Source organism: Silurus meridionalis, chromosome 27 (genome assembly GCF_014805685.1).
Source record: "Silurus meridionalis isolate SWU-2019-XX chromosome 27, ASM1480568v1, whole genome shotgun sequence".
Taxonomy (NCBI): domain Eukaryota; kingdom Metazoa; phylum Chordata; class Actinopteri; order Siluriformes; family Siluridae; genus Silurus; species Silurus meridionalis.
The window spans coordinates 13,930,878-13,944,376 of NC_060910.1; the positions used below are offsets into that span (position 1 = coordinate 13,930,878).

The 13,499-nt window shown below is 36.5% G+C and overlaps 1 protein-coding gene across 9 annotated transcripts in view; it reads right to left on the bottom strand.

Annotated features, from left to right (window-relative positions):
* The window catches only part of cacna1ba (calcium channel, voltage-dependent, N type, alpha 1B subunit, a), a 149,361-nt gene that overhangs the window by 79,899 nt on the left and 55,963 nt on the right, over positions 1-13,499 (bottom strand). For all 9 annotated transcript variants that reach the window (XM_046841367.1, XM_046841368.1, XM_046841364.1 and 6 more), the window contains exons 5-6: positions 11,965-12,117; positions 11,103-11,290 (exon numbers count right to left, since the gene is read on the bottom strand). In XM_046841367.1, the coding sequence (XP_046697323.1) occupies positions 11,103-11,290; positions 11,965-12,117 (341 nt within the window). The remainder of the gene's footprint in view (positions 1-11,102; positions 11,291-11,964; positions 12,118-13,499) is intronic.

The following is a 13,499-nucleotide window of genomic DNA, read 5'->3' on the forward strand; positions in this document are numbered from 1 at the left end:
ACAAGGGCAAGATTTTTTTGTATGTGTTTTCTATGAATATATTTTCATTCATTATAGTTTACTTGTCATTACATGCATATGATTTAGCTATAATTAGAAATGCATTGCAGCCGATAAAAAAGGGCTAAATTGTATTGTCAGTGCTAAAATGTTAAACTAGAATGTTTGAAAATAATGCAAAAATTTATTGTTTTTTTTAGTCTTAATAAATAAATTATATTTTATATGCTACTGCTGCACGATTAATTGTATCGCAATTGAAATTTCGGCTTGTGCGATTATATGACGGCAAATGCTGCGATTTAATGAAATAAATAAGCGCATATGTGGACACACTTTCTGGGAACAGTTTGCAGATTTTCCGTGCCGCTAACAAAACAAAAAAAGACCAGATTGTTTAGGTTTAGTTTAGGCAGTGCGCGTGTGGCACGTGTGGTCACGTGACCAGGTGAAGCTGGATGACACTGAACTGGTAGCCAAAAAAACACGTTCTGTTATATAGAAAAAAAACCTGTTATATAGTAATATTTAAGCTTTAAGATTACCAACACTGAGCAGAGAGAGGAACTGTGCAAGATTTGCTAAATTGAGACGACCCCCTTTTCTTTTCCTCAAATTCACGCCGGGACACACACCCACTCATGGTAATGCACATCTTTCCTTGACGCCAACCCCTAACCCACGCACACTCACAGATTGGCTGGCTTCAAAAAACAAAAGCATAAGTGCTGTCAGCATTGCTTTAGATGTTGCAGAAGTGGAAGGAACATACACAGCACACTGCAACAAGTCGATTTGCAGACTGTAACCCAAGAAGGAAGCCTCTTCCGAAGCTGCTCACAAAAAACCCCGCAAACAGTTTGCTGAAGAACAACCTGTCCAAGAGCAGGAATTACTGGAACCATGTCCTGTGGCCTGATAAGACTAAGATACATTTATTTGGCTCAGATGGTGTCCAGCATGTTTGATGATGCCCTGGTGAGGAGTACGAAGAAAATTGTGTCTCTCCTACATGGTCAAGCATGGTGGTGGTAGCATCATGGTCTGGGGCTGCATAAGTGATCCTGCTACTGGGGAGCGGTGATAAAGTGATAATGTGGCCTAGTATGTCTCCAGACCTAAACCCTACTGAGCACCTGTGGGGCATCCTCATTGAGAAGGTGGAGAAGCGCCATGTATCTAACATCCATTGTGATGTCACGAAGAGGTTCCCAGCAACAACCTGTGAAGCTCTGACGAATTCTAAGAACAGGAAGATTAAGACAGTGCTGGATAACAATGGTGCACACATAAAATATTGACACTTTGGACACGGTTTTTACAGGTTCACTTAGGATGTACTCACTTTTGCTGCCAGCTATTACGAAAATAATGGCTGTATGTTGAGGTATTTTTAGAAGACAGTAAATCTGTACTGCTATACAAGCTGTACATTGACTACTCATTTCATTTCCTTAGTATGCCCCTTGAGAACATATACTACAATGGTTGCTGAAATGTGAGGGGTGTACTCACTTTTGTGAGATACTGTTTATAGTTCATTAAAGATTAAAGAGGAAAAACACTGGGCTAGAGATGTCAAGACTTCATCAGATATCATATGCTGGAACATTTCTGACCAGACAGTGTGACAGTGTACCCCCTGCTGATCGAGAACTCCAGAGTTCAGAGAGTTTCAGAGTAAACAGAGTTTATAATTCCTCACTCATAATCGGAAAATCCGTAAAAACAAGATGACTCTATTCATTATTATGTCATAATTGAGGATTCTTGTTTGTTGCAAAATCTTGCTTTTAGGGTTAGGGTTAGGGTTCTTCTACCTGTTCCTCTTACCCAACTCACTGCATCATTTATGTCACCTTTTGGTTGATTACTTTCCATTTAATCAAACATGTCAAAGATTAATAGTGCTAATTATGCCGACTAATAACAAACTTAATATACCTTATACTACACTGCTTATAAATTCAGAATTCGAATTGCGTAATGGGTGTTGATTAATGTTTTCTAACTGCAGCTGTCAATAATGCTAGCCATAATAAAAATATAATTTTATATATCATTTATATAATATAACCATTGCTATGGTGAGGTTTTCTATATGATTTAACATTATTGGAAGGAGTCTCCAGTGTCAGCATTTACATTAAAGCTGTAACTTTTGTTTTTGCCACAGATAAATCTTATTATTTGACATTTCAAGAAAGACAGAAAATGTCTAACTAATGAGTAAACCACTAATAAAAACGGATATGAAATAAGTGATTATAGTAAGTAACTCAATTAAAGATAAGCCACAACAATATATGTAATTATAAATAAAACCCACCCTAACCCCCTAACCTTATATGCTATTTTTAGATAGCAGCAATACACAACAATTTATTATGTTTTCTTCTTCTTCTTTTTTATTATATATAACAACAGTGTAATACTATTTACATTAGCTTCTGGGTGTGTCTTAAATGCATTCATGTCTCTTGAGATCTACAATTTAGTTTGAGATAAAAAAACAAAACAAAAAAAAAACCCTATTATATTAACATGAAGCAAAAATCAATAAGATATAGGCTCAATTTTCATTTCCAAACCAAACCCACATCCAATCTAATCTAACTAAAGATTAAAGAAATGTGACAGCGAAGCAAAATCCTGTGGCTGTACATAGTGTAAAATCCATATTAACCCTCAAACCAACCCAGGTCAGCAGAAGCACTAGAACATCTTTCACCCCTAACTCAATCCACAGATTTAATGGATATAGGAAATGAGAAGGTAGGTTAGCAGCACTAGACCGTAGTAACAGCTCTTTCAGTGATCTCTTTTGGGCTTTGGGCTCCTACTCTGCTGCTCTCTGAGGGATTATGGGACTCGGAGAAGTGCTGAGAAATTAGCAGAGCTCAGCTCCAGTGCTCCCAAACCGCAAATTAGCAACGACAGGAAAAGAATGTGTGAACCATGCAACATGCTAATCCCTACTCAATCAGCGACAAAGAATTAGACTAATTATGCTAATCTCAACATAAATATGTTACTGTAAGTCTAATTGTGTTTTAAAATGTAAAGGAATGTACAATAAAAAAAAATATTTATAAATGCCTTGTGCATTATGTTTATTCGAATGTTAAAAATGTGAAAGGTAAAAATGCTGACTACTGATTATTTGAAATGTTCAAGTTTTTTTTTCCTAATGTAAAATTTGTATTTTCTGTTTCAATAAATAAAATACATTGAAATATAATTTGTATCAAATTTGCTCAATCAAAGTGCTGTTTTTGATAACCTGCATATTATTTGTTTTATTTTTGTTGCATATTTATTCATTACAGGCCAAATGTGACTTGTAACTTTTCCCATTTTCCACTACCATTGCCTCATAATGCATTTACACAACATAATATTTACTCTGTGCGTTTTTACTCAGCATATTATGAGAGAAAACTACAGCTGAAAATGTGTATGAAATAAAACATAGAACATAGAATTTACACTTTCTGACCTCTTTCAGTCATATACGCTCCGTAATAGTATTTTTGTGTTCATCATTTCCTTTCATTCGTTCTTTTACTATATACTGTACATGTGTCTACATCTCATGTTCGCAAAAATCAATGAGCAGAGACAGAAATAATAATGCTCAGAAGTCAGTAGGTTTAGCAATTCCCTTTAAATAACCAAAACCTCCCAGTGCTCCTCTAAGCTTCTAAATGATTGAGTCATTCTACTATGCAGGCATAATTATATATTTTCTATTTCATTACTAATAATGAGGTCTATAGCACCGTCAAAGCTACAGCACATACAATACATCCGGTGAACCAGATGCTTTGTGTGCTGGCTGTGACTGCAGATTTGTTGTGCCATTAATAATTTATTTGTGCTGTGTAATTCCACTCATCATCTATATTCCATTTGTTGCAATTATCTCCCATAACTCTGATTACTACATAGAGTCCTTATTGAATAGCTAATGGAAGAGCTTCAGAACTGCACTAAGCTCAAGGATGATAATGCTTATGTGAGATATCCATTATTTCCATTATTTGACCACTATATAAAAATAAGAACCAAAACAAGAGCTTTGAAAAGCTAACATGAACCTGCAGTGCCAGCACACGCTTTCTCTTTACAGCTTTGGCTTATACAGGATATTATATAAGAAAGAAATATGATCATTATTACGTTTCATGTGAACGCTTTATGGGATCTTTTATCTCAAAGGTGTCATCCGACTGCACACAAAAGAACCCAAGTGCCATGAAAGGATACGACTCATTTTCTCCAGCAATGAAAATCAGAAAAACACACAAGAAAAAAAAAACGAGACCGGGCTTAATACCGCCCAAAAGTTCTAGTGCACAAGCTTAAGCGAATTATGTGTGGGAGTGGTGAGGTCTGGCTGATTTTCTGCAGCATTCATCCCCCATTAGGCCTCCTCCCTACTTCTCTACATCCCATCATTATTCATCAAGGACCCTGGAGACCTGCAGGAGCAGCTCGCACAGCAACACTTACAGATGAGGTCTGGCTACAGCTTGGGGAAATGGATTTCTTCTGTGCGATCAGGATTTCTTCTGTGCGATCAGTAGATCTCAGGCTAAAGTTGCTTTGTGTTCTGTGATTCAGTGACTACAAGTAAATAAAGGTCAGAGGCATAGCTAGGAGTGTAATATATAAATTCTCAGCAATATTTTAACATCACACATGTGAAAACAGACATACAGCTCAGCTAGCTAGAATGTAGCAACATCAGGATTCAAAAACACATCATCTCGCAAAAATGCTTTATAATGCCATGAGATAAAACTAGGATTGTTTTGCACGGACATCAAACTGAACCTTCTATAAATTTGGCTACACCCACATTAGTCTGGATAGATATAAAAAAAAATAATAATTCGTTTTATAATTTTCTGAGTTAGTGATGTTTCCTGAAATGTCTCATACACACTGCAACTGAAAAAATGAGCAGCAGTAGGAAGAGCAGACATGTTTAAGTGGCTTTATATATTTTAGAGGATGCACCTTAGACTTCACCCTACATTTTTGGCAGCAGTTGTATAAGAAAGAAGATCTAGTTAGTTGTGGGAATTTGGCTAGGGGATTAAGCATAAAAACAGCTATGAGCAACAAGAGGAAAATTTGTCAGTATAAATTTGGGTGTGTAAGACATGACGGCATTCCTTTCAATCCCAAGAGGAAAATATCTGTAAAATTTTTAAGACTTTGTTCAGTAAAAATTATAAAGTCTTTACATTCCTAAAATGTCAGCGCTGCACCCCAATGACTGCTCATTTATATAAAATGACAGAAATTTAGTATATGTTATAATTTACGAAATTAAGAAAATCATCTGTTTCTCCCTGTCAGCTCTACTTTATTGGTACTTTGTTGGCTCAAGATTTGTTGATGTAAAAGGATTTGCACTGTGATATTTGTCCCAAATATATCTGAACATTATGTCTGGAGACCAAGTAGAGTGTAAACAAATCCAGAGCGTTTATTAAGTGCTTCTCATCAATAAGACAGAGAAAGCTCAAATTTTATATTGGGTCAGGGGCTACTTTGAGAGATGAAACTGATATTGTCACTATTTTCTTCATACTGTACTAAAGCGATTTCTATAGTCAGACTAGAGGTCCTGATGTCTGAAGCATTACGAGGTCCGAAAACAAATAGGCTACGATTTACACTTCTCTTTCAAATATTTTTTTCAATTTGTGACCGTCAATCTATTACAAATCTAGTTCCACCCTTGCAAACAAGCGCTTAGTCGAGTACAGGCCAGCTTTATTAACAATAAGAAATTCATTTGAAGCATATCATTCAGTCTGTACACGAGAAATGTACTCAAATGTGTTCGAATGTTGCGTTTACCATTATGGACTGAAATCGCAGCAATATAGGACAAATTGATCCACCCCGTCTCCCCGAGGGAATATTTTTAAATGTTTAACGAGAAACTGATCAATACAAATATCGGTGCAGCAACGCAGCCTGCCAGCAAGATTTGCCGTGCCAGACCAGCAAACCCCCTTTTATCAATGTAGAGAATCTGAAGGAGACCTGCATCACACAGCAGTGGCTCTGTTATTTGACCACAGAAAACATATTAAAAAAGCTTAATAATATAAAGCTTTAAAACATGTTTATTTGCATTCTCTTTTAATTAAACATATTTGTTACGTTACTTTTTTCTTAAGCATTGCATTCTTCTAATTTTTGTTACGTCAAAAATATTTTTTGGAGGGGGGACATTATACATTATACATTATAGTTATTTTTTCTCTGAATAAATAATATTAATGAAAGTAATTCTCACAAAAAAAAATGTTTATTATTTGTTTGCTTGCTTATTAACTCATTCAATTATTCATCCATCTATAGTTTCTTTCTCTATTCAAGAAAGACCAAGTATCCTAATCAGACAAAAGTACTGAATTGAAGATATGGTGTGCTGTAATCAAGAATTGAGGTAAAACATGCTTGCATTTTGTAACCTATGATCTGAAAAATCCAGAGAAGTTAAATTTCACTAGCTACCTCTGCAAACAAGCAATAATTAAAAGATAGTAAGAAAAAATTCAGAAGAAGAATGTAATACTCCAGTGAAAGCTTGCTGATGTGGAACGAGCTTTTCTGGTGTTCAGCTAAGACAACATGCCAAGGGGACCTAATTAGAGAGAAAGTGATGTAGAAAGAAAGAGAAATAAGGCAGCACACATGCCACACACTATGAGTCTCTTGACAGAACCATTATGTTAACTGGAAGAACTGTACAATGACAAAAGCCTTGATTTGATTTCTGATTTCCTGATTCTGATGCTATTGTTCCTGAGTGTTTTGAACAATGTCGATGCAATGAAAAATGCACATGACAGCACAATAAAGTATGGTAACTTCATCAAGCCCACACCCCTTTCTCAGAAAAATGTAGCTTCCTCTTTATCTTAAATCAAGAGATGCTAAAAGGGTTTATAAAAAAAAAAAAAAAAAAAAAAGGTGCAATGCTGGGCAAGCAGCTAGTGTACTCGTGTATCAATGCTTAAGCTTAAGCTATGTGGGTATGAAGAAAATTAATCATATAGAATACATTATTGATGAGTCCCGGGAAGTTTAGCTAAAATATTGATGTTTATAGGAATTTCGAAGCAATCTTTAATTACCCGGATGTTTGTAATATAAATTAAATTGAGAATTATGAGGACGAGAGGTCATTAAACTAGAGACCTTCCTCGATCTGTTTGCAAATCAATAAATCCATATATATGTGTCTGTAAACCCACACGGGTCCTTATTTGGAAAAAAGCTAAAATAGCAATTCTGATTCCTGCCTTCTTATGACCTCCTCTAGTCTGTTAATATTCTGTGCCCATGTTATAATATTTATGCATAACAACACAGGCACTGGATGAGAAGCTAGAACAAACTGTCCTTTTTTAGACAAATGACCACTTACTTTTTCACCTGAGGAGACTTTGGGTTATATGTACTGTAATGGTTGGAATAATGCACCTCAAAGTCAGATATGCACAATATCATAAAATATCATAGCACAAAATTATTATAGCACAAAAATCCAAAAAGCACATAATGTATGCAGGACAAGAGGTTAATTAAATGTTCATATTCGGCATCAGAATAGGTAAAAATCTGACTTTGGCATGACTGTTGTTTCTACAAAGTTTGATCTTTAATAATCTTCATACCAACCAATCTGCAAAATTGACACAAAATGGTGTGAAAAAAATGCCAAGAGCAGGACTAACAGGTCACAGTTCACCAAATCTAAAAAAAGTTTTAGAATAAACGATAAACATGCTCCCACAGGTCACCTGTTTCTGCTCTTGTAGTCCATCCACCTCAAAGTCTGATGTATTGTCTATACTGAGATGTCTTCCTGCTCATCGTGATTGAGTGATTAAGAATGATTATTTGAGATTTCCTGTCAGCTCAGACCAGTCTGCTCCTCTGATCTGTCTTACGAACAAGCTGTTTCAGCCAGTGAAAATCCCAGGAGATCAGTAGGTTCTGAAATATTCAGACTAGCCCATCTGGTATGAACAACCATGCCATTATCACAGAGATCACGTTTTCCCCATTCTGATGTCTGATTTGAACATAAACTGAAACTCTTGACCTTTATCTGCAAATCTTTTTGCATTGCTTTGGCTGCCTCAAGAATGACAAATTGGATAAGTTCATGAAGTGCAGGTGTACAGATGTCCGTAATAAAGTGAGTTGAGTGAGAATGATGAGCATAAATAAAAGCCAATAAAACAACATCCTCTCTGTTATTTTTTCTGGTCCGCATATAAAATGTTAAACCCAAAACCAACAAGAATGTGTAGATTTGTAGTAAAAGACAGAACAGGAATAATTACAAATGGATCCGTTACCAGAACAATCCTAGCACAATCAACAACTTCTAATAACTTAGATAATAAGTTGTATTTATCCTCATTTAGGTTGTAGTAATTACAGGACATTCGATTGTTAATGGCTGCTGTGCAATCAAGTTTCATCAAGGCTGATTAAACTAGGAAACATTTACAGACACAGCTGTGAGTGAAGCTTACATTTGAAAAGATATCCAATAAAGTAACATCAGAATCATAATGATTAATTACACATTAATTAATCTGGAGTTTTTAAATCCAGCGCCGACTGGAATCTCTTTAATGTCAGCTCGTGAACATGGCATTCTTCATACAAGGGTCTGTTGCTTAAACATTTCCACAAGGATCATCCTGAACATAATTCTTTTTTTCTTTTCAATTTGTGAACCAAAAAGATGACAAAGGCCTGGTAACAGTAAATAGCAGAGCATGTAGGTGAGGTGTGATAAATTCCTACGAGGTACAGTTTAAAACAATGCTCTACAGACAAAAAAACCCATAAATGATCGAATAACTGAACACGAGACAAAGCACCATGTGACCATATGGATGTCATGTAAATGACAACAGATAAGGCTTCCTGGCAAGGGTTTGACCATCTCTACCCTCAGCTCATCTTTCATTTCATAACCCATTAGCAGCTGTAATCTGGGAATGATGAATGAGTGAAGGAGCAGGAGAGTGAGGGGGGCATTAATGGAAGAAAACAAAAAAGCCATTTTGTTCCCCCCTCCATTCCAGGTGTCCATCCAAAGCACCATGCATCAGGCCTCCTGACACCTGCTGAAGACCCTTGTGCTCGTTTACTCCACACATATATATTGTACAACTACACACATCGTACACGTGAACACATAATACACGGCCTTAGCATGATGAATTACACACCAGTCATAGATGACCCTCCTGCAGCGTTGAACTAAATTCTGCAGTAATAGCCTCTGATGACAATGTGATTAATCACGATATTTTTGGCACGGGTGGAAGGAAGGAGCAGCGCTGTGTAATTAAGGCAGCAGAACCGGAGATTATTCATGCCGCCCCGAAGCTGCTAAACCTGAACTCTTTACGGCCATGGATCAAAAACACATCGCTCCCCTGATTCGAGAAACATTGGCTGCTCTGGCGCCGTCCAAAAATAGGATGGCGACCTCGGGATGTAAATCGTCGGCTTGGTCAAAGCATGACAAATATGTTCATGTGACATCACTGGCACTTTGGGAGCTACATTGGCCCTCATAAATTCGGAATGCGACTACTAGATGAGAGGCGTGTTCTATGGCTTTGGGGCTGCTCCAGGATTGTAGGAGTTACAGTTTAAAATATGCATGGTATGATAATCTAGTCAAAAAAGATTGTTTTTGATTTTTCACAAAATCTGACAACTTGGAGTAAAAAAAAAACGTAGCATAACATTCTTTTGGCATATGCCACTCTTGAGACTGCCAAAGAAAAATCCAGAGAGACAGAGTCTTCTGAGATACGAACGCTTTACCAGTCTGCCAGCGGTCATATTTGTTTTATTGACCAATTTGGCACAAGTGGTGACTGATTAGGAGTGACGAACAAATAAATGTGAGCATGATTAGTATTTGGAACATTTGGAGCCGTGCCTATAAGAAAACATTATACGTTCGAGGCAAAATTTATAGACTTCCTTTTTCTGTTGGATCTGGAGGGAAGTGTTTCGAACTTAAAATCAATAACCACCAGACCACCACCAGCCGAGATCATGCAGAAAAGGAGCAGGACTGATAATGCTATTAAGCTCCCAGTGGGTAAACAGTGATTCAGCAGTGTTCTGAGAAAGCAAACACAAAGCCACTGATGCAGCACAGATGCAGGGAATCACAGAATCTGTGTCTTGATGCAGCAGGTAAATGTGAAATATACATTATCTATAGCAAAGCAAAAAGTCTTTCCCTTAAATTTACCATCACTGGGAAAGTCGAAGGACTGAGGATTTTATTCTCGCATGATTTTCTAGTAACAAGACAAGTTTTTTTTATTTAAACAAATTGATGTACTGACTGATTCCAGTCTCTTATCTTAATATTAGTGATAGCAGTCGTAGCGATGCTCCACAACTATACAGTAATCCCTTGCAGAAAAGCTGTGAAATGGCAACCTAATATGTATACAGTACAGTATACAGAATACCTGTATATCTTAAGGCTTTATAAACCGTCCTGACACTCTTAAATACATTTCCTCTGCTCTTAAACACTTTCACTATTCTTAAACCTACATAATTTTAACATAAAAAATTCTATATGGGTACTCACCAATGAAGATACAACTTAAATAATGAAGATGATGATGAATTAAGTGTGCAGTACTAATGATGATGAAGGTGATGACAATGAAATTAATGTACTGCATACCCAAGAAGAGCATTACAGCTCTCCTGAAAGCTTAATCATTTAGACTAGAAAATGCTTTTTATGTTGATTTTCCTATAGCTGCACTCCCCACAGTGTTTTATTCCTTACTAGAGAAAATGGCTTCAGAAAACCCATTTAACAGTGAATGAATCATTAACTACAGTCAATTTATTTTAGCATTACTTCGTAAATTCTTTCATTGGTTTTTATGACATTAACAAGCCAATCAGTTCAGGTAAGCTCAGATCAGTTGGTTCGACTTTACTTCAGTTCTGGTTTAATATAAAAACGAGTAAAAGAAGTACAGTGTTAGACTCACATTGTAAAGGATTTCCACCCAGCCCTCCATAGTAATGCACTGGAAGACGGTGAGTATAGCAAAAAGGATGTTGTCAAAGTTAGTGATTCCAAAGTTGGGGCCAGGCCAGTACTCCCGACAGGTGGTGCCATTCATACAGAGGCGTGCTGGAGGTTCCAGGCCACAGGGGAACTCGGCCACCTGCTCATCTGAGAGGACACACACCATATAATAGTCATTGAAGGTCACAGCATCCCTATTCGAACCACATACTAAAAATCATGTTTGATAACTTTTTAAGGGAAATGTACATTAATCCCTATTGTCATCTCTATGACTACAAGTCTATAAATACAACAAGGGTTTACTCTTAGGAAACGCTTGTGGAGCGAGGATTCATTAAAAAGATAGAACCTTTCCAACAGGGAAAGCAAATAATGTTGCATTGATCACCATTATGAATTCTTCAGGTTATTCTTTTAATAATGTGTCTTTAAGCACAAAAACTGACACTGTTTGCAGATTGGAAACCCAAACAATCCAAAAACCTTTGAGAAGCAGTTTTAAATAAAAGACAGCTAAGCTTCATAAAACATTTAATATCTACATTAAGTATTAAAACAATATTATATTAAGAAATATTATTTGTTTGTTTGTTTTTGGTTTTAAAGTTTTTTTGTTTTGTTTGTTTGTGCGTATAAATATTTTTTGATTCAGGAAAAGTTTCAAATAGAACCATTTACGAAAAAAGAACCGTTAAACATCCGGTACAGAGATGCTTAGAAAGTGTACATAAACGTGTTCCCAACAACTATTTAACTATGGCGTGAAGTGGAAGCATAGAATTATGGGTAAAAATGAACTTTCAGTAGGATGTACATACTGGTGTCATCTCTGAAGCAGGCACGGTGAAACTTGCCCATGTAGAAATCCAGGCCAATGATGGCGAACATGAGAATGGCAAAGAAGAGCAGCAGGCCGATCTGCAGCAGAGGCACCATGGCTTTCATAATAGACTTTAAAACCACCTGAAGACCTGGGCACAGAAAGAATAGATATGAGATACAGATAGATATAATATAATATTATAATATAATATTAATTATATATAATATATATAGATATAATCTGTCAAAATAAAATATGTCTATGTGAATCTGTATTAATGCTATAAAAATGTTGTATGATGTAATAAATCAACAAATTTAAATGACTGTTTTAGATGATTCCTCAGAACATTTTTAGAATGTGTGGTCCAAAGTAATTACCTACCTGCAAATAAAAATAATAATAAGGCATGAATGAAAAAAAACAGTAGGTTTGGTTTCATATAAATACATAAATAAATAAAAACAAAGAAACAAAAAAGTTGTAATAATACATGGGTTATAAATAAATTATTGAGAAAACAATACCTCAACGGTAGCAGCAAAGAATTTTTGCATATGTAGCGGATGTGCATTCCTAACCTATACAGTAAGCTTATTTTGATAGATAATACTCTGGGCAGTGCCCACTTACAAGCGACAACACTGGCGACCGCAACACACTAACAACAATCAGCTTGTGCAAACAGAGTTACTGTGCTAAATGATATGAATGCTTCAGTGAAGATACCTGCAATACCAAATGTATGTCATTTATATAATTTTTTCGTTTGTCTTAAAAAAATGCTCTTTAGACATACAAACCAGATTCCAAAAAAAGTTGGGACACTGTACAAATTGTGAATAAAAAAAGGAATGCAATAATTTACCAATCTCAAACTGTCAGGGATCCACCTGCCACGCCCCCGCGGAGGTACTCACGCTGCCGCTCTCTGCCGCGCTCAGCGCTAAATGCCGACACCTGTCACTCGTTGCCGGTTCCCTATATAAGCTCCCATTCCAAACTCACTGGTGTCGGACCTACTTCATGGCTACCGTGTGTAACCAGATTCCTGACTGCCAGCCTTCCCCGCTGGTTCCTGCTTCTGCTACCGGTCCTGTCGGTTATACTTTCCGTACTGGATATAACCTTCCACAACGGATTACACTTCCCTAACAGATTATACTTCCCCAAAGGATTATTACTGACCTTACTGACCAAACCCACATCACGGTTCGTAACTCTCTCTGACTTCTGTTTGTTTGTTGTCTTACTCAATAAACAATGATCGAGTTACTTCCGCATCTGACTCGTGGTGTGTAACATAAACTTATATTTTATTCACAATAGAATATAGATAAAATATCAAATGTTGAAAGTGAGACATTTTGAAATGTCATGCCAAATATTGGCTCATTTTGGATTTCATGAGTGCTACATTCCAAAAAAGTTGGGACAGGTACAGCTGGAGGACCAATTTGCAACTTAGGTAAATTGGTAACATGATTGGGTATAAAAAGAGCCTCTCAGAGTGGCAGTGTCTCTCAGAAG